The sequence below is a fragment of the Pteropus vampyrus genome, unplaced genomic scaffold (assembly GCF_000151845.1).
Source record: "Pteropus vampyrus isolate Shadow unplaced genomic scaffold, Pvam_2.0 Scaffold166, whole genome shotgun sequence".
In the NCBI taxonomy this organism is placed as follows: domain Eukaryota; kingdom Metazoa; phylum Chordata; class Mammalia; order Chiroptera; family Pteropodidae; genus Pteropus; species Pteropus vampyrus.
In genome coordinates this window covers 271,569-292,252 of record NW_011888947.1, presented here as the reverse complement: position 1 = coordinate 292,252, position 20,684 = coordinate 271,569, and the positions used below count along the sequence as shown (strand labels likewise).

General features: G+C 51.6%; 1 protein-coding gene and 1 pseudogene across 1 annotated transcript in view; both read right to left on the bottom strand.

The window, feature by feature from the left end:
- SLC7A5 (solute carrier family 7 member 5) overlaps nt 1-20,684 on the bottom strand; it is a 42,161-nt gene that overhangs the window by 19,942 nt on the left and 1,535 nt on the right. Inside the window, exons 2-3 of the mRNA XM_011370249.2 lie at nt 20,160-20,682; nt 236-361 (exon numbers count right to left, since the gene is read on the bottom strand). Of these exons, the coding sequence (XP_011368551.2) occupies nt 236-361; nt 20,160-20,682 (649 nt within the window). The remainder of the gene's footprint in view (nt 1-235; nt 362-20,159; nt 20,683-20,684) is intronic.
- Nucleotides 2,315-2,432, bottom strand: LOC111745832 (annotated as a pseudogene).

Sequence of the window (20,684 nt, the reverse complement as noted above, 5' to 3'; positions counted from 1 at the left end):
CAGTGCCCCAATTCACGTACACCCTTTCATGCTAGCATGCTAGATAGACCTGAGGGCTGGGGGCATTCGGGGCGGAGGAACCTCCTGTTTAGGGTGAGGGTGCACAGTGGGTGACTTGTGTCAGAGCATGGCAGATCTGTGGGCTGGCTGGGGACATTCAGAAGTGGGGACTCCCCCCACCCTGTGCATAACAGGCCCTCCAGGATGGCTATCGGGACTCAGAGGCCACACTCACCCTTGCCGATCTGGATAAAGCCCAGCAGAATGATCAAAGCCAGAGCCAGGAGTTTGGCGGCGGCGAAGGCATCCTGGACCCGTGTGGCGGCCTTCACGCTGTAACAGTTCACGGCCGTGAGCAGCACTGTGGAGAGAAGGCAGAGAGTGAGTCCCGCCCAACAGGTGGTCGGCACCAGGGGAATAGGCTGAAAGGGAACCCAGCCCTTTGGTGGGGGCTCATCCTCTGGGACTTGTTTTGATAAACCTGACAGCTCTCCAGGCCCAAGGTCAAAGGTCGAGGACCACACTCCGCTTTAGCTGTGATCCTAGGCACACCTGGGCTGTCACAAAGGACATTTTTCAATGAATGAATTTCTTTCCGTTTTTAGAGAATAAGCAGCATTTTATTCTATAACAGTATTACAGAAAGCAAAATAAAATGTTTAACACAACTTGAGGCTATTACAAATCTAATCTGGCATTACAAGTACACATAGGCTCAAAGACAAAGAAAAAACTGTTCAATACGGTTAATAAGCCCCTATCAGGACTCTGGTGTCAGCTTTAAATGGTATATCCTGTAACCATCAAAAAAACACCACAGTCCCTACTCCTTTCCCCAGTGTCCTCAAACCCGTGTGACTCATCAAACTATCTGACAGAAACAGACCTGCTCAATAACAAAAGGTCACCTTGACACGCAGACAAAGAGGTTTAACGCAAAACAAGTGTTCTACACAAATGTTCAAACAATGGAAAGTATTGAAATCTGGACACATTAAGAAAGAAAGTACTAAGGTTTTAAGCTGCCTGAATATTTTAGTAGAAAGGAAGAACTCGTTTTCTCTCTCCCTCCCACCCCCTTTCTAGAACGCTGCCGAAGAGCATGTGTCTGAGCAGTGTTGGCACTGCGTTGCAACAGGGTCTCTAAACACAGTGCATGGTCATTAAACTTCTTAATAATGGATGTTCTCTGACTTTCCACTAAAAGCAAAGTCATAGGAATGGAAAGTCAAAAAAAAAAGGGTTCAAGGTAAAAAATACCCCCAATGAATTTCTCAGATATTAGAAAATTTTCAAGATGTAAAAAATGCTTTTTATCTGTATTAATATTTTCTCACACAGTAGATTTACTGCAATCTGAAAACTCTATGAACGCTTACTGTAGTTCCAGGGGAATTCAATGGGAAGAATCTGGAAGAAGGAAAGCCACTATCTAAGTCAGTCACAGAGTTTCCTTTCCGTGCAACAGCGACTGTTAAGGCGAACAGCACCTTACCAGCTGGGGCTGCTTTGTCCATTACCATTTGATCAAAAGGAGTCATAAAAAGCGGGTAGTTATACCCAAAGTAAACAGGAAACAAAAACAAAACTCCCTAATCGAAAAAAATACCAAGAATATTTAGAAGTGGTTATAAAACAAAATATTAAAATGCGAGGGAACAGTATAGACCAGAGCTGTTAAGGTTTGGTGCTGGCATTTGAATTCTTCAGGCTCTGGTCACTGCTACCAGGCGTAGGATAACTCCGCTGTGGTAGTGTGGCATTTAGACTTGGTCAAAATTCTTCAGATTCACAAAGTTCAATGTCGTTTAAAAAATGAAATTCATAAAGTACTCTCCCTCTTCCTCCAACTCGGTTTCTTTGTGCATCACCACTCCGGTGACCGGTACGTCGGGGTGCTGCTCTCTGGCTTCCCTGATGGCCTGGGCCAGCACCTGGTCATGATCGATATCTGCACCTCCCGTGATCACGACGCATTTCTCAATTCTTGTTTCCAATATTCCACCTTTTACAGTTTTGGTGATGTGTGTGGTTGCTGTTGTTGACACAGACTCAGATATGACGGTTTGTGTGGTCCGTAACGTGCCCTAGTCACCATCAGCCCCGCCATCAATCTGTGCAGACCCGTAGGTGATGATTCAGGTCTCCGTTTGGACAACAGAGACTTCCTTGGTAGAGACTTCTGTCCTTTGCAAGGCATCAGAAATTGTTACCATCTCTGTTTTTACCACCGGTGGTCTGAACAAATAATCTGTGGCATAACATCAATGTCAACATGAGACATCTCTCTGTTAACTTCTTTTTTTTAACGCCTACAGCACCGCACCTGGTCTTCCTAGGTGGTCTCCCATCCAAGTACTAACCAGGCCCAATCCTGCTCAGCTTCCGAGATCAGACGGGATCGGCACGTTCAGGGTGGCATGGCCGTAGACTCTGTTAACAAACTTTATATTGCTTGTCCTGTGTGTCATCACTCACCTCTTGCCCAATAGCGCCTTTGTGTACACTCTTCTCTGAAGATACCTTTGGGGCAACTACATTTTCCTGGATCACTGTTTCTACTGTGCTGACACTGACGCCTGCTTGTTTGCGTGGGCTGGCTTCTGGGACTGGTTCCTTCCTCTCCACTACCTCAGCTGCTCGGCCACGTATTTCCTCCACCTCTGCTCCATGCTCCTATTCTTCCTTCATGGTGCCCTCGGTCACACAGCGGTGGGGCTAGTGCTCTCCCATGGCTCCTTCTTCTTCTCACTGCTGCTGCGGCTCCAGGAAGACAGGCAGGTAAGGTCTTTCTGGGTCAGAGGCTCCACCTTGCTGATTGCTCCAGGACCCCTCCCCCAGGTGGTATCTCTTTACCATGTATTTCTTCAGAGATTACTCTTTCGTCTTTCCCATTTTCTGCTTGCTTTTTCTCCACTACAATCGGTCTCATGTGAACGCTTTCCTTCAATGAGTTGCACGTGTGGGGCTTTAGTTGGGCTTCTGATGTCCCTTCTGCCATCTCTGTCTTATACCATGGCGGTGTTGACAGCTCCGTGGTCACGAGCTGAAACCTCCCCAGCAAGGCCAGGAAAATCCTTAAGATGTTGGTCCACAACACCAACTAAAGCTCCATCTAGACTCCTGGAGAGGAGTCATGCACTCAAAGTGTGGTGCTGCCCTATTAATGAAGGTGCTTGCCTGGAGGGTCTGGGCTTAGATATGCTGTAGCAAAATCTGGACCCCAAGGTCAGGAATTTGGCCTTTGGTGACTGCTCTGGAAACACGAGCCTGTAGAAAGTATGATGTTCCACACATAATTTCTATAGCATTTTTGCAGCCTGGCGGTTCGGCAATTTGAATCCAATGTACTCTCAAATTGTTCTAGCTATGCTGGCCTAACTTTCATATAGAAGTTACTCCACTTAGAGGAAATCTTCAAGATTTTCAGCCAAGTAAAACTATTGATTCTTACTCTGTCTTTGTAAATGGCATGATTGATGTCCACGCCTTCTGAGTCCTTCGCATGATGTAGGTAACGCCATGTATGGAAAGCCTCTTTGCATTTTCTACGAACTGAGAATCAGCTTGTGCTGGAGATAAGCCCCTGTGGGTTTTATGCAGCTCTACCATCTTCTTTTCCAGCTCCTTCGTCTGTGTGGGGAAAAACTGGAAGTCACTGAGGTCATGACCAGCATGCTCTTCTGGGTTACAGTCTCCAAGTTCAGCCTGCAATGTCTAAGATCTCAGGGAAGCTTGAGTCACAAAAAGAGCGAGGCAGGTGGTCAGAGGCAGTGTCTTGCCTGAGCTGAAGGTACAAGAAGTATCTGGCAGTATCTTCAGTCAACAGAGATGGATCAAGAGGACGAAACGTCACATATTAAAGGTGAACACCCAGGGAAGGTATTCCATAGTTGTCTATTTCTTTTGCGGAGTCTAGCCAGTTTCTCTGCTCAGGGCTTTCCCTAAACAAAAGTCCAAAGTAGTCCTCCAAAAGATTGACATGTTCACACACTTTGTCAAATAACACTTGGCCCTTAGCACGTTTCTCTAGGTCGCAGCTGTACCTGGTGCCATCTAGGAAGGTCACTTTACAGTGGACAGCTTGGTCTTCTTGGTGATTTTTTGTGAGGCCTTCTCTGCTTTCTGCTCACTGGTCTGTACTTCCTTTGTCTCCTTTTGCTGCTTCTTCTGATTTGTCTTCCTGTATTTACCTTCTCCTTCTCTCCCTCCTTGACTTCTTCAGCAGGCTGTCTCAGGACTGCTCACTGAAGGTTTCTCTTCCTTGACATCGACTCTGATATCACCCGTCACCCTTTGGCCTGCCTTGCTTCTCAAGGAATAGATTCCTCCATCTAAAACCTGCTCTTCCACAACAGTTTTTCAAGTAACACTTGGTCCTCACCTTTTTCTTATCTCCTCCACCTTTGGCCACTACTAAGTTATAGGGCTTTTGTTTCTGAAGCCATGGGGGTATGAACAGAGAAACCTCCCTGCTCGCTCTCAGCCGGATCCTTCTCTCTCTTCTGGCAGCGTGGACTACTTTGGCTTTCAGCTGGAGATGACTGGGAATCTTTTGCCTCCTCTGGATTGGATGACCAATTCTGTTGATTTTCTGCTATTTCTTTAGGTTTCTCTTTCTCCTTGGTTGCACTGCTCCGAACTGGTCAGATTCCTTCTTCACTTCCTATGCGGGGCCTACTTTAAGTAGTCATTGTCACAGCTTATGCTCAGGAGCTTGCTTATTGAGGGTTCTGGTCCTGCTTCAGCCCCCAGGCTGGGCCACCCCTCCTCCTGCCTCCCTCCTCTAGGTTTCAAACTGAAATTCCCTGTCTGGGGCTGTCACAGGCCTCTGAGTACCCCACTTCTCGGCGGCGGGAGCCCCTACTGCACCCCCTGCCTGATGCACCCCAGTGTCGCAGTATAACCCTTAATGAAAGCATTTCAACCTCTTAAGGCAGGGGTCCCCAACCCTGCCCCGGCCACAGACCAGTACCTGTCTGTGGCCTGTTAGGAAGCGGGCCGCACAGCAGGAGGTGAGCAGCAGGTGAATGAGCGAAGCTTCATCTGTATTCACAGCCTCTCCCCAGTGCTAGCATCACTGCCTCAGCTCCACCTCAGGCATTAGTTTCTCATAGGAGTACCTATCCCTGGTGCTAGAAAGGTTGGGGACCACTGTCCTAAGGGACCGACGGTCAAAACAGCTATCTTTCCTCCCCTCCCCCACCCCACCATCCGCGCACCTGAGTCAGGTCTTTGATGAGTTGACTGCTGTCTTCAGAGAGGTTACGTAGCAAACCTGCCATTAGGAGGACTGCATTCACCTTTTTGCACCCACTCAACATTTAGCATAACTTATTGGGTTCACACAAGCCCACCGAACTCCTTGTAAGTGGGAAACCCTTTCTTCAGAGGGAATCCTCTAGAATCCCACAGAGGAAATAGGTGAGTGAGGTATTCTGTTGGCATGAATCCATAAGACAAACCAAGTGGTGGGACCATGGGGACAATTCTGACACCTGAAATGGGGGTCAAATGTACAGTCACAGTCCGGGAGTCAAAAAGCAGTCACGCTCAGGCGGTCCCAGCTGGCGGAGGAAACCACATGTGCTCCAGTTCCACTGCTCTTGTAACAGCAAAGCTTGAAAACTGAAAATCGCACCAACTCACTGGTGGGAATTGAATGGGAGGAGAGGTGGGGCAGGGCGGCAGCTAAGCCAGTCTCGACAAGTGCACCCGGAGACAAGCAGGCGCTGCCTGGGCGCCAGTAAGACCTCAGCCCCGTGCCCGCGGATGTGCGCGGATGCCGCCACTGTGGGTTCAGGGATCTTGAGAGCTGGCTGTTCGCACAGCCATGCGGTCACCTTCCAACGAAACAAAATTATATTAATGGAAACAAACACAATACTGATCCCTTCCTATTAACTCATCAGGTCTCCATGCTGCTGAATATGCCGCCATGATCTTGTCCCAGCTCCCTGTGTTTGAAACCAGCTACCCTGGGAGCATTTGCACCAGGGGACAGAAATCTGCAGGAGCACAGATGAGGGCCTTTTTTTTTTTTTTTTGGGGGGCTGATCATTAAATATTAACCGGAACGGCCGGGACCTAGGGAAGGGCCTTTCCGCGATGGGCCGCAGTAAGGTAAGAAAGCCTGGAAAAGCCTTTTGCTCATCCTTTTTCTTTTCCAGATAGAACTAACCCAGGGCTGAGGGACCCCAGGTGGCATCTCTCCTCAGCTAGATTAATTACATGTAATTTTACAATTTGAGGACTAGGCTCCATAGAGATAAATCCATGCTAATTAAATCAATGAAACCCACAGATTCAGGTGGAACAGGAAATCTTCCCAGTGTGCTCCGGATAGGATTACGGGCCTCACTGCCCTGCCTGCTTCTCTCTCTCGTAAATTAACTGACGCCTTAATAGCACCCTCCCCCTCTCATGTTTTCTTCACTGCTCTGAACTCTGGCTGATGCAATGGCTGACCGAGACTGAATGCTGGGCACTGAGAAAGTTCAGACTCAAAAACGTTTTGAAAGTACTTGCTTTGGGCTGCTATTCCTAAACTGAAATACTCAGAAGTTCTCCTGTACCAGGTATGATAGCAAAGGGATGTGACATATGGCCCTGTAGTAGCCCTTAAAAGTGGGGACCCTGGCAGAGCCCCCTGGATCCTAGACTGTGGTTTCATACCTGTCAGAGGCTCTTAGTAAGTTGAACTGCCTTGGAGTGGTAGGGGTTTTAAATGAGGCAGTGAGAACATGGGGCTCATGGCATAGTGTCCATGTCACAGGTTCTGAAGCCACCTCTTGAAAGAGGTGGGGGCTGATGTAATGTATGGGGCAAACAGTAGCAGTGACCTTCATTGTGTGGCTCTAGGGTAGAAATACACTTGGTCCAGGCCCTCAGGGCCAATACAGAGACAACTGTCCTGTACTAGCCACGTCAGCAATGCCATTCCCAGCACAGAAGAGGAAACAAAAGCTCAGAGAAGCCCCCTGTCTAATGTGGTAAGGGCAGACCCAGGACTGAGATCCAGGTCTCTAGGGCCCTCTGACATTCCCCTCAGGACTGACAATACGGGCGGGTGGGGGGGGGGGGGGGGGGGGGGTAGAGTTAAGTAGTGAAATTCCCTTTTCCTGGGCTCCCAGGGAAACGCTTCCAGTCTAGTGCTCTCTGGTCCAGTTTGTTTCTTCTTGCACTTAGGTGCCTCTGCACAGGAAGCCTCTACACAGAGGGAGGGCGAGTCCGGAGGCTTTTTTTGGGACATTTCCTTATGAGTGAATGACAATCCTGAACCAAGTGCCTCAGGCCCCTCCTCCCAGAAGCACACAGCATTCTGGATGCTGCAAGAGGCCTGCAGATTGCATCACTTCTCCATTCATGCCCGGAGGAAAGCAGGGCATGCAGGGAAGGTGTGGCCATGCTCACAGCACCTCCTGGCAGCTCTTCCTGCTGCCACCAGTCCTACCCACCTTTAGCCTCCAGCAAGCTGGTCCTCTCCTCACAGTGGGCATTTGGCCACTAGATATAGAAACCAGAGTGGCACTGCCAGCACTGAATGCAGCCAGCTCTGTCACCTCTGCTCGCCTCACTCCATTTGGGGTCTCTCTAGCCTGCAGTGAGAAGGGGGAGCTCTCCATTTCAGATGAAGACTCTGAGGCTCCAGGAAGGGGAGGCAGCTTACCCAGAGCCCCCAGCCTGTGGGCTCTCCTACTGTTGTGGTCACTGATACCAAGGAGGTCTTAGTTGTCAATAGGGTGGAACAAAGGCCCAGGGCCTCTCCTCTGCCACCCCAATGCCCCTCCATTGAGAACAAAGGGCACAAAGGCTTTGCACACAACCCTGCCCAATCCAAGATCCAACCCAGCTGTTCCCGGCCAGAAAGTGCTGAGCCCTGCCCAGCAGGTATTGGAGAGCCGCTCCACGGTTGCGGCTCTGGCTCCAGACATTAAATATATCCAGATCGTGGACAGGCAGGGCGGGCTGGCAGTCCGCATTCTGGAAGGGGAAAGGACCAGATCACAGAACAAAGGAACTTTATGATATATATTTCTTTACAAAAAGAAGAACCGAAACATGTAATAAAATTTTCATTTTCATTGGTCAGTGAGTAAACAAGTGCTTTATTGTTCTTAATGTTCCTTTTCCAAAATATTTCAAAATGAAATAGAATCTTAAGTAAATAAATGAATCCAACAGGATGCAGTGTCTCTTAGCTTTAACAAAAGCAGTTCTGGAAGGTAGTCACTGAACTGGATTTGAAGCTCAGCTGCCTGCTTTAAGCTCTACCACCTGAGCAAGATGCCCAACTTCTCCAATCCTGTTTCTATACCTGCAGGATGGGGGCTGATGGGCACACTGGGAGGCCCTGGGTGTAAGGCGAAGTAAGGAGGATTTGCTGCTGTTGTCACCATCACTACCAACTCCCAGCCTCTCTAGGAAGGGAGATTAGGAGAAAGTACTTGTGCTGTAGTCAGAGAGAGAATGGGGCACACCAGGGCGCCAGCCAAAGAGCAGGCTGATAAAGGTGGGCGGCTGTCAGGAGGGCACCCTGGCTAGAAGCCAGCCCTCTCCGGGGTTCCCTGAGCCAGCACCCCTAGGTAGGCATGGCTGCACCCAAGTTCCACAACAGCTGGGACCAAGGAGATAAAACCCAGCAACCTCTGGACAGAAATTGGCTCTGGCTGGATACGGATGGTTCATTTCACAGGCCCAAGCTAAAACGGAAGCCCGTCCTTCAGATTTTTGTCTGTCCCCATCCTTATCCTGCTGTAACATGACTCACTCAGCTGGCTGGCAGGGGCATCCAGCTCAACCTCAGCAAAGGAGCCGGGCTGCACCGGGGGCTCGACCCGCCAGCTCCCACCTCCTCCTCCGGCTGTGGCTCCACCTATATCCCCATCCTCATGTCCAGTGCACCTCAAAGGCAGGAAGTGTTTCCCAGTGAAGGAAGGAAGGCCCCTCAGCTGCGCCTCCTGCTCTCACTGCCTGGCCTCAGGGGACACCTGGTCATAGTTAAAGCCCAGCCATGAGCTCCAACTCCTGCCAGCCTGAATGACTAGGCTACTCGGTTCAGATTCCTCATCTGCAGACCCCAAGGGCAGCATATCCCCAAAGGGCCACAAGGGCCGAGGACACTGGCTGAGCACAAGCTCGATGACGCAAGGGCTCCCCACCTCGATCTGTTATTTCTCAGGAGCCCCTAGGGTAGTGCCTCCGGGATTCTCCCCGACCCTGAGCACAGTGTATCTTGAAGGTCTCCACAACCACTGTGACTCGAAAGACCTCTCAATTTCTCTGCTTCACCATCTGGTTGGGGCCCCCATCATGCCCACTTTATAATGGCATGGTGGTGCATGAGAAAGTGCTGAGTGGGTAGGAGCACTCACCCCTGACATACACCCATGTCACCAGCCTCCTCCTGGCCTTGGCCTCTGCCTCAGAGAGGTAGGTTATCTGAGCAGCACCCAAAGGCCCCTCTCCCTAGCCTAATCCGACCGTCTTAGTCTCCAGGCCCCCTAACTGTGCACCTCCTGATAACTCTCCCCACTGTCGGGGTTCCGCCCCCAGGTCTGACTTCTACAGACAATGACATCAGCTATTTTCTGCTAGTTTTACAGCTTTAGGTTACGTCGTGCTCACTGGGTGTCTCGCTCAAAAGGGAAGGCTTGAAATGCAAGAGGAGCCTGTTTTCGTTTAAAAACACCAAACATGCACGCGTGTGCATATGCACGCGCACACACAAACAACTACAAAATAATTCACCAAAATCCTCTTCCCTCCCCAACTGAGGAAAAAACCCTGATGGAATTTATCAGGCCAGGTGACCGTGGTGTCACTTCAAGATTTTGTGAGCACAGAAAACAAAACCAGCAATGATCCCAGCAGGAAGAGCAATATATGAGCACCAGCTGTATACTCAGACTCACTCATTCAGTGCTCTCAGCGCACCTGGGGATGGCAGGCTGACTCTATGCCCCTCATTCACACTGCTGACTCAAGGTCAAACATCAGAGGAAAGTGGTGACAAGCCCAACAGGACCATCCATAACTGCAGCACCTGGGTACCGGCTAGCCTCTTCTTAACAGAAAATCTGTCCCATATCTCCAATGAAAAGAGCCCCCAGGGGGCTGCAGCAATTGACCCGACCCATCCCCAGGTGAGGCCCTGCAGGGAACATCTCCCCTAGGGCGAAAGGGAAGAGGAAGGGGACAGGGGCAGGTTAACATCTGGGTTCCAGGCAGGACCAACAGTTAGGAGCCCCAGAGCCCAGAACCTCACTACTGAGTCCTAACAAGAAGCTGCTGCTGCTGGGCTCCTCAAACGAGTCTCTGAAAAATCAAGTGCTTCTGCATGTGGTTTTAGGGTCCTCATAAATAGGGCCAATTCTTGGGGCAAAAACAGTTTGAGACCTATGAGCAATGCTGCCTCACACAGGTGGGGTCCGGCTCTCAGAAACTGGCCGGAGGGTGGAGGGAGGGGTGGCAAGGTGCCAAGCAAATGAGCATAATTTGACCCAGAGTTCTGCCGCAGGCCCCCCGAGACAGAGAGGAAGTGGCTGGTAGGCTGTATCCATTCCAGGAAGCTCCACCAGTCTGGTCTCCCGGGCTTATCCGGGGCAGCAGTTGGCACCACACCAGAGAGCAGCACCCACTGACCACTGGCACCGAAGCTGGTCTGAGACCCGGGCCCAGGCAGCCAGTCAGCCTAATAACTTGGAGCCTGACCCCACCTGTCAAACACTGTAGCACTCACTGGGCATTTGGAGCCTGAGCCCTGGCTGCAGGTGGACTGGCTCCTAGGATGGCAGCCACTGACCACGGCCTTGCTCAGGTACCAAAAGCACAGGATGGGGTGGCCCTGCTGGTTGGGAGAGCAGCTCCCAACAGGGCTGACCACTGAAGGGTGTCCAGTCACTCTGTGGGTTCTTGTCCTGCCTTAGTCTTATTCGTCTAAATCCACCCAGCACACACAGGGGACCCAAGGTTTTGTGGGCACTCGATGGTCGGTCGCGGGGCTTGTTATTCAGCACCCTCCTCCCTGACTCCTTAAAGTCCAGATGTCCTCTGGGCTCAGTGTGAGCTGCCTCCCCACAGTCAGCCCCACCCCAGGCAAGGCCCCCCACGATGGCCTGTGCCTCTGCATCCTAACATTTCTTCATTTCTTGACACTTTCTTCACTCCTAATGACAGATGGGGTCTCACACCCAGTTGTGTCAGTCCTCTGGGGGCCTGAGAATCTGCCTTTCTGACCTGTTTCCAGGGATGCTGCAGCTGCTGATCTGGGGATCCCACTTGGAGTACCAGGGGGTGACTTCACAGTACAGAAGTCACCTCTACGGGGCTCCAAGAAAACAAATGTGTGTGACCTGACAACCCAAACCACGTGAGAAGATTGACCTCACTTCCAGGATGCACTAAAACGCTGAGCAGTTCAGGTCAACAGAGGCTCTAAACCCACCCACATTCCCACCGCTGGCCACTGAGGGAAAATGAAGCAATTCCCAGAGGGAGGGAGTTGTTCAGGTTGGATTCCAGTCTCCCTAGGAGCAAAGAGAGGTGCTCCAATTCAAGAGGCTGCCACCCATGGGAGAAGCAAGACATGAAATTTGCAGTCCAGGGCAGGGAGGTGGTGGACGCAGGCCCTCATGCCCCTCCCCTACCTCTGAGTCACTGATTTCTTCCAAAAGAAATTACTAATAGGTTAGCATTACATTTTCAAATTCCCTGTGACCAGTCCTGGAACACGTTCCCATTTTAACCGGGTCTGGGTTAGGCCTGACCACACAGAGTTCACCCCAGCCCAGGGTGGTGGTGTCGGCAAGCGTCTAGAACAGGGCTGACACATTCATTTCAAAACACGCCAGAGAGAGGCAGATTTAGTCAACTCTAAAATCTGCCAACACCCTGAGTCCTGGGGTAAGCAGGAAACCCCATAAATAGTGACTCCCTTCTTTACAGAGCTCTTTGGAAGCAAGAGTCTTGGAAAGCAGGCAACTTCCCAAAGGGCCTCCTAAGCCCAAGAATAGCCAGGACTGAAATTCTCGAAGTTCTGCCATGCTGTGTGACCTTGGGCAGGTTACTTAGTGTGTCTGAGCCTATTTCCTCATCCACTAAATAGGAATACTGCCTGCCATCTGCTCTGTGGCTGAGTTATAGAAACACAGCATCTGGCACCCCACCAAGGATTAGTATTAATCTGACTGGTCATTGCTAAGTGTGACGATCTGCTGAAAACAGATAAGACTGTATTTCCATTGCTGGCTAAATGCAGATATATGCGTACGTACATCTGTGGCCTGGAAACTCTTGCCCCACCCTAAACCCTCTGTTCCTCCAGCAGTTATACTAATAAAGAAGAAAAAGCAGAGAAACCCGTCTGCAGTCGCTGTACCTGAGGGGTAGGGGACATGTGTAGCATTCAACCCAACACTCTCATTGATAGTTGTAAACGGAGTTCAGAGAGGCTGTCCGACTTGCTGAAAGTCACGCAGCTGTCACCAGGAGAGTGGTGTAAGGACGTCTAGGTCTCCTAAGTCCCCCTCTGGTTGAGTATGCTGTGGCTACTCAATCAGGGTCTTCGATCCTGACTGCCCATGAGAAGCTCCACCCAAGCCCCCTGACCTGCACTATGCTCCCACTTTGCTGGGTCTGGGGGAGGAGACTGGGCATTAGTCCGAACCAGGTGATTCCAAGGTACGGCCAGGGCTGAGACTCACCAATGAGGACGAACCCCGTAGGGCCCCACTCACCATAAGCATGCCTAAGATGCAAGTCTACTGGGAACCCCTGAAAAGGAGGGGATAGGTGTATGGGGGACACTGTCCCACATCTCTAAACCAGACTGTCATTCTGGAGTGGGACCTTGAACAGGTATCTGGGCTAAGGGTTTCTCACACAGGACTTGCAGGGAGCAGTGTCCATGAGTGCTAGCGCCAAGCACCCTGGGCAGGCAGGCCAGATGGCCCCCAGCTCCCCAGCCTCCACGCCTCATTACACCTGACCTGAGCTACAGAACGTGTGTGTTCACATCTCCCTCCTACTGGGTGAGGCCACCCCAGGGCAGGGCCCAGTCCCCATTCTGCTCCATAGCCCCAGCTCTGACACCCCAGTATGGGGTCTTCATATGAACATGACAGCACTGGACTTCACCAAGCCCTGCCATCCTGGAAGACACTGAAGGCTTACAGCCCCCTCCCTCATGTTCTGAAATGGGCTCACTGCAGAGAAGCCCCTCCCTTTATGACTAGAGGACACTCACAACACCTGTTTGTTTATCTGTGACCAGGCAGGACACAGACCCTCACATTCCAATTCTGTGCCTCAGCAGCGATGAGCTGAACTGCCTGTCCCCACCAATCCACTGGAACAAAATGCTAGTTAACCAAACTCTGGTTCAGCTTCTTTCTCAGACTCCCGAACTTGGCCCCCTCAGCCCAAGCCAGCAGATGGTCCCTCCTGGAACAGGCTGGCCTCAGGGGAAACCTTTTCTACCCACTGCCGCTCCTGGGCTTCCCCACTCCACACCCACCTCCAGTCCTTTCCCTCAGCACTGAGGGGTTCTGAAAGAACACCCACCAGACCAGTAACACACAAGTGTGACTGAGTAGGGCACCCAGACCCACCGGAAGTGGCTCCGGCCAGGCCCCACCTCCCGCCACTACACTTGGCGTACCTGCAGCCTCCTCTCGGCACCTGGAGGGCTGTAGCTCTTGGTTCCCCAGGGCATCCTCTGTTCCCCTCTCCAGGCAAAACTGCTCTGTTGTGGATTCCTGGACAGTCCCTCTGATACCTGACCCCTGCCGGGATTGGATGGCTGACTCACACAACCTCTGTCGGCACAACCCATCCACCCCTGCCCTGCTCCAGGCTCTAAAATACCGACCCAGAGAAGTCAAGCACCCGGACCGTGTCCCACAGTCCAAGGACTCAGAGCCTGAGGGATGGAGCCAGGGCCCTGCTCAGGCTTTCTACAGCAACCCTGGCCTTCCAGCTGATCAGGCTAACTGGGTCCCTCAGAAGAGAAACAGGTAAAGACACAGCTCCACAGCTTATATGCATGCCGAGGGCTGAATCCTGTGTCAGTCTTTAGCAGCTCACACAAACAAGGACAAAGTGTTGGGCTGGCCAGAGGGTCACACTGGGCCACAGGGCTTTTGTCTGAAGGCGGTGGCCTAGGTCCTGTATTGGCTATCCTTTGAGCAACTCAGATGATCAGGGCTCAGTAGCGACAGATGTCAGCAAGCAACCAAGGTTAGAGTGACTCAGAGCATGGATCAGGTTGCATGTATCATGCTCCCAGAGCCCGAACGGGAAGTCAGTGACAATTCTTCCCAAAACCCACTGTGGGGAGGGGTGGGTGCAGCCCCGAGAAATGCCCTGCCTGGCTTTTCAGCCCACTCTTCTGAGCAATAGAAAGAATTCAGCATCCTGCTGGGGTTGAGCAAAGAGCTAGGTGGGGGCCTTATGCCATGATATAGATGGACCCCCAACTATCAGAGCCAAGAAGTTGCTAGACTGGACAGCAGTCTTTGTTGGTAGGGACAGGACGGGGCAAAGCCCAGGGATGGGAACAGGTGCACTCTGGGCAACTCCCCCAGCCACAATCCAGACAAGGGCCGGGAAGGTGACACCAACTGGGGCTGTGGAATCACATGGCCTCCCTGGCCCCCGGTATATGCTGTGAGTCATGGAAGGAGGGGACAAGAACTGGAGGCCAGTGTGGCCACAGGACAGGTCCTATGGCCACTGGGCAGCTAGAACCCATGGGGCAGCTAAAAGTCCACCTGCTCTGTATGCTCATTTGCAACGTGACTCCCATAGAAAAATGAAATGTGTATATGGAGTCTAGTGGCCTACAGTCGGGGAAAAGTGCTTCCTGGGAGTCCGGGACGTGGATGAACCACAGGTCCACGCGTGTCCTTGCCACAGCCAACCAGATGCCTGGACGTGGTGTCTGACATCATCCCAGACCCCTGGCGCCCACCACCCTCGCCACAGACATGACCACTTGTCCCCAACACAGCTGATGACAAAAGGCGGGTCAGTGCGGAGGAAGATGTATAGTCTGTGTGTGCTCCCAGCCCACCTCTGCCTCAGTTTCCCCAGCCATAAAATGAGGATGACAACACTGATTTCACGGGCTAGGGCACAGAGCATGTGGGAAAAAAGGAATCCAAGGGTACTAGCTAGAAAACGTCAGGTCTGCTTCTGCCATGATGGGGTACCTCTCTCGGGGGTGGGAGTGGCTTCCAACCTGGGCCAGGACCTTAGGAAGCCTGAGCACCCCATGACCACGGTTTGGAGCAAACATGCCAAGTACACGTTTCTAGGCAGAGCCTGCACATTCCATGGGAATATCAAAGGAAGCCATGACCCAAGGAAAAAGGGTTAGAAATGCCTGCCAGCATCTCCTACCTTCCTCGGGGGCCAAATGCTTTTGTGAGGGACCCGACAGGCCTCAGTTCCAGTCCTGTGACTTGGCCTGACTCGCTCCAGCAGCTAGAGCACTTTCATGTCTGCCAGACAAGTCAGATTTCAGTGCTAATTACTGGGTTGTTGTCTGCATTGAGCTCATGGCTTATGATTCTGGGGTTACCAGCTCTTTGGAAACACTCAAAAGCCTTTGCCTCATGTACCAAGAGGCTCAGTCCTGGTGGCTGGCAGGCAGCCAGACACCTTGAATTAGGTGAGAGTTGTTACACAGGCCTCACTGTGACAGGCCTGGTCGGAGTGTCAGGGATACAGTGATGGCTATGCTGTGTGGGGTCCCACACCCCCAGGAGCGAGGTCACTGCCCAGTCAGTGCTACTGGAGACAAGCCAAGTAGCTGGAAGGATGGGGGACAGGGGTGCCGCCATGGTCTCCCCTCCCCTCTCTGGACATCATCCCAACTGACCAACTTATCTGTAAGTCAACTGGCCATGGCTCAACCCACAGACACCAAACCCACACCTCATCCATGCCTTTCACCCTCACCTCGGAGGAGCTGATAGCAGGATGGCATTTCTCTCCCCCAAACCCCCAAAGCCCGTGAGTCTGGCAGGGCTGACAGGTGTGCAATGGGCATCTCATCTGCTCAGACCCCAAAAGGAAATGCGGCATGCGCCTCTGGCTTTTTCCCTCTTTCTCTATACCCTCTTTTTTTCTTTTCTCTAAACCAGAAAAAAGCAAGTTCCGGGGCAGCTCGAGATGTTACAAGCAAACACCAGATGGAGGGCATGTGGAGAAAAAGTCACAGCCACCATGCGTGCCATCATCAGATACGCCATGGCCTAAAGTCCTCACAAACACCCAGGCAGGGCTGTGACAAGTCTCCGTTTCGCATATATATGTAAACTGAAGCCTGGAGGTCTCTGTGAATTGCTTGAAACAGAACTCAGGTCTGTCCACGTGCACAGCGTAGGCTCTTTATCTGACACCAGGTAGAAAGTATCTCTGGTCACGGGTCTCCAGAGGAACAACAGCCGATCTGCCCAAGTAGGGTCATGGTCGGGAGCTAACTCAGTCTAGGGGAGTCTTGGCCACCTCATCCATCTCCATGAGAAGGCAGAAAGTGCTCTCCAGACCTCCCAAGGGGCCACCACACAGGAAGGGCACTTGGTGCCCCAGAGTCCCACTCTCGACCACCAGCAAACCACCGAGTGCTCCCATAACTTGTGTGTCTGAGTGCAGGGGCTGTCCCAGCAGGCATGGTCTCGCCCTCCACCCAACTAGGAGAGGGAAAGAGGAGGGCCGATGACCAGCCGTCTGCAGCCACTTCCCTGACACCTACACGTCCTGGGCAGGAGACAACAGGCCTTGGACAGGCTCCAAGCCTTTTCCACGACTCAGCAGAGGGAGAAGTGAGCCCTTTCAGACTCCTCCTGAGTGCTGCTTCTCTGAGATAAAGAACCAATTAGGCCACAGTTGTGTTTCCGCACCACGGCCACTCCCACATACGGGATCCTACCCTGGGCTGGCCCTCACCTGTGCCTCCAGCCCAGGCCCCCACTGTTCCATTTTACAGAGAAAGTGGCTCAGGGAGAGAGGATAAACTGTCCAAGGCAAACCCAGCCAAGGAGAACTCAACTCCAGCCTGAGTGACTTTTGCAGCAAACACAAAACCCAGACTCATCCGAATTTCAAGCAAATGCTAACAAGTTATCGTTAAGAGATAAATAATCCATGTAAACCAAGTCGCATACCAAATCCTACATGGCTGTGGAGAGTTATTATGGAAATAGCTTTTGATCTTTGACTCCTTAAAAAGGTAAAATACCAGAGCCACGCTATGAAATGGCCCATCTCATCATTTCTATGTCAGACCTACAAGAAAAGGGATTTTTCCCCTCCCATTTATATTGTCCCCAGGATCATTTTAAGCACCAACGCCAACCCGTTTCACAACACAATTTTTTCACAAGCAGAAAGAAAGTCGTGGGACGTGCCCAGGGGACTGAAAATACCAACCAGCAAAACGAGAACTGTGCTCCAGACCCATGACACAGTGCTGGAGAGGGCGATCCAGGGTCCTGTTGTGGGACACCAGCACAGGCTGCCCCGAAAGCCACTTTGGGGCACATCACCGCTGCAGGAATATCTCCAAGAAGTGGTGCAGGGCACCCATTCTCTTCTTAGGAGAAATTCTAGAACCCAGCTTTTGTGGATTAATTAAAGAACACTCGAGAACTTTCTGTGGCTTTTCACTGGCTTCTCAGAAGCCCCCTACACGGGCAAGCCAGGCCCCCTCTTAGACAATCATGCCTTTCCCTGTGCTGAGTGAGAGCAGCCATGCCAGTCCGGCTGGCTGAGTTCTGTAGCCTTGGACAAGCCATGTCCCTCTCCAGAGGGTGTTAGGCTCTAAACTAGAGCTCACTCTTGCAGATGGCGCACCTCCGTTACTGAACATCCTCTTTCCACCAGAAGCTGCACACATACATATGTGTGTATCACATTCACACAGGTGGTTCTGAGAAAAACAGCTACAAAGGCCAATCAGTACATGACCAGTGCCACCCTCAATCCTACCAAAAGGTGTGTTACTGACATAACTCTCCCTGCTGAGCCCGCAATGCTGCAAGTGACCCGGAGCTCTGGCCGGGGTATATTCAATTATAGCCCTTCTAGAATTTACCTGAGGATTTACCTACATAAACCCAAAAGTTTAAAAAGGGATCCATTTTTAAAGACGAGAGAGAGGGTCCTTTAAAGATATTACCTATTTCATTACGTACTAGGCCCAAACATTATATCATATCTAGCGCGGATGAAAATTAGACAATTAAAATTCTCTTAATGACAAAACAACCCAACAAAGTCATCTTGCCTTTAAAGGGGCTTTTTCTTAGCTCAGTGCAATGCATCACCTCATAAAACCCTCATCTCAAAGCTCACCAGAAGCCACAAGCTTTCCTATTCTCAGGCACATCGACTATTGCTATGACTATTCATTGATTTGGACCTAAGTTTTTTAAAGCTGAGAGCTACATCACTGAAACCACCACCCCCCACACCCCCACCCCCACCCCCACCCCCGCCAAAAAAAGGAGGCAAATACTGTTCTTTCACCTGGCATGACTAGTTGTTCAGGGTCTCAGGAAAGTATGTGACCTCAGGCAGCCAAACAGAACTGCACTATGTTCTGCCTTTGGAATATGCTACGCCACTTTTCAGAGTGCCTCAGAGTTCTGAAATACCTGCCCCACTCCACAGTGAGAATGATGCAAGAAAGTTGGTCCACAAGCCCAGCAGCCCCAGCAGGCATGGCCAGGCAGAAGCCACTCCAAGTAACTGCAGTCCCTGAGTTTCATGGCTAGGACCTGAATCCATGAATGTACCCTGCTAGCTCCGTACTTATGTGCATGAGTGAGATTTGGGCAAATCCTCAAATCAGGTGGCAGCTCTGAAAGCAAGATACTTCCATCTTGCAAGCTTCCCTAGAGGTTGGCCAAGTGGTAGATGGAAAAACTGCCAAAAGCCAAAAAGAAAAAAAAATCGCATGGCATTTGACATTTGGTACAAATGATTTTTTTCCTGAAATTCCACATGAAAACTGTTTGCAAAGCAGCAATTCTCTCTGGCTCGGCTCACTCATGGGTGAAGAACATACGAGGACAGGACGGTGTCCACCAACATACTAACACTGTAGTGTGGAAGAGAGACTGGGACCGCGGCCTGATCACTGCCAGACCTTTGTGCCAGATTTGGGCCAGAAGAGAGATTATGTGCCATAATTTCCCTCAGAGACTGTCTGACTTCCTCACCTATGGAGGGGACCAGACATGCTGGTCTAGGAAAATGCTGCTTCCTGGACAAGTAGGTAAGGTGTTTCCCCCTTATCTGGGGCGGGTCATAATCCTATCCATCCCGCCTTATCCTATAATTCTTCAGCGTCCCGCCACACAGTCCCGAGAATATTCATGTCCTCTTGCTGCTGCCCAGAAGCGCCTCATATGTAAATTCCCTCCATAAACTTCTTGATGTAATGATGGAGTTGTCAGCCTCTTTCTTTGGTCTCTGGCGGGGGGAGGAATTTTACGTAACACTGTGTCCAACAACATACCCGGGCCGTGCCCACCAACATACAAGGACTGTGCCCACCATCAGTAGGACCATGGCAAATGGCTGTCTGCACAACTTGGGGACCTCCAAACCCATCCTAATACATACAAGATTAACTTGCATTTTATTACTATGATTTTTGTATGAGTTGGCCTCTGCTGATTCCTAAGTTGGTTCGAAGAACTGAAATGAATGGGATTTTAACTACAATTTTTTTGTCCATATACAGCAATAGAAGGCTCAAACAGGAAATCCGATTTTTCACATACTCTTTGTGGGTGCCTTGCAAGAAGCAGAGGAAATTACTCAGCCCCAACGGATATCAATGAACTAAGTGGGAAAGTGAAAAACCCGTCAGAGGCTCCGGGAAGGGCTATCTGCGTCCCTGCGGAATTCCCAAGGTGATGTGCAAAGGAATGAATGAAACGCACGTGGGTTCTGGGACCAGAACTGCGGGGATAGCCTAGGGATACGGGATGGCCCTGGAATGTGAAGATAGATGGCCCAGGAGTTCGTGGATGGTCTTGGGCTGCGGGGATGGTTGGGGATTCGGAATGGCCGGGGCATGCGGGCACGCGGCTCGCCCCGCTTCCCCCCACCCCGCTCGGGCCGGGTCCCCCGCAGGTACTCACGCACGCAGAGGCAGGCCACGAGCTTGGCAGCCTCCTCGGGCACCGGGCAGGTGGGGAAGAGCGGCTTGAGCAGGTAGGTGGCGAAGACGAGCGCCACGATGTACTGCGAGGAGGGACGGATGATGAGCAGCTCGATCCACAGCTTGAGGAAGGCGGGCAGCGAACCGTAGACTTCGAGCATGTAAGCATAGTCACCGCCCGACTTGGAGATCGTAGTGCCCAGCTCCGCATAGCAGAGAGCGCCAACGATGGAGAAAATGCCACAAACAGTCCATATCACCAGCGCCAGCCCGGGCGAACCCGCCTCTCTAAACACACCGGTGGGTGTTACGAAAATGCCGGAGCCGATGATGGTGCCTATGATGATCGCCACGCCATTGAGCAGCGTGATGCTGCGCTGCATTGTCACGCCCTCGCCCCCCGCGCCCTCCGCGCCGTCCGCGCTCCCCGCCGCCAGCATCCGCTCCCGCGCCTGCCGCTCCTCCTCCTCCTTCGCTGCCGCAGGGGCCGCCGACGCGCGCCGCT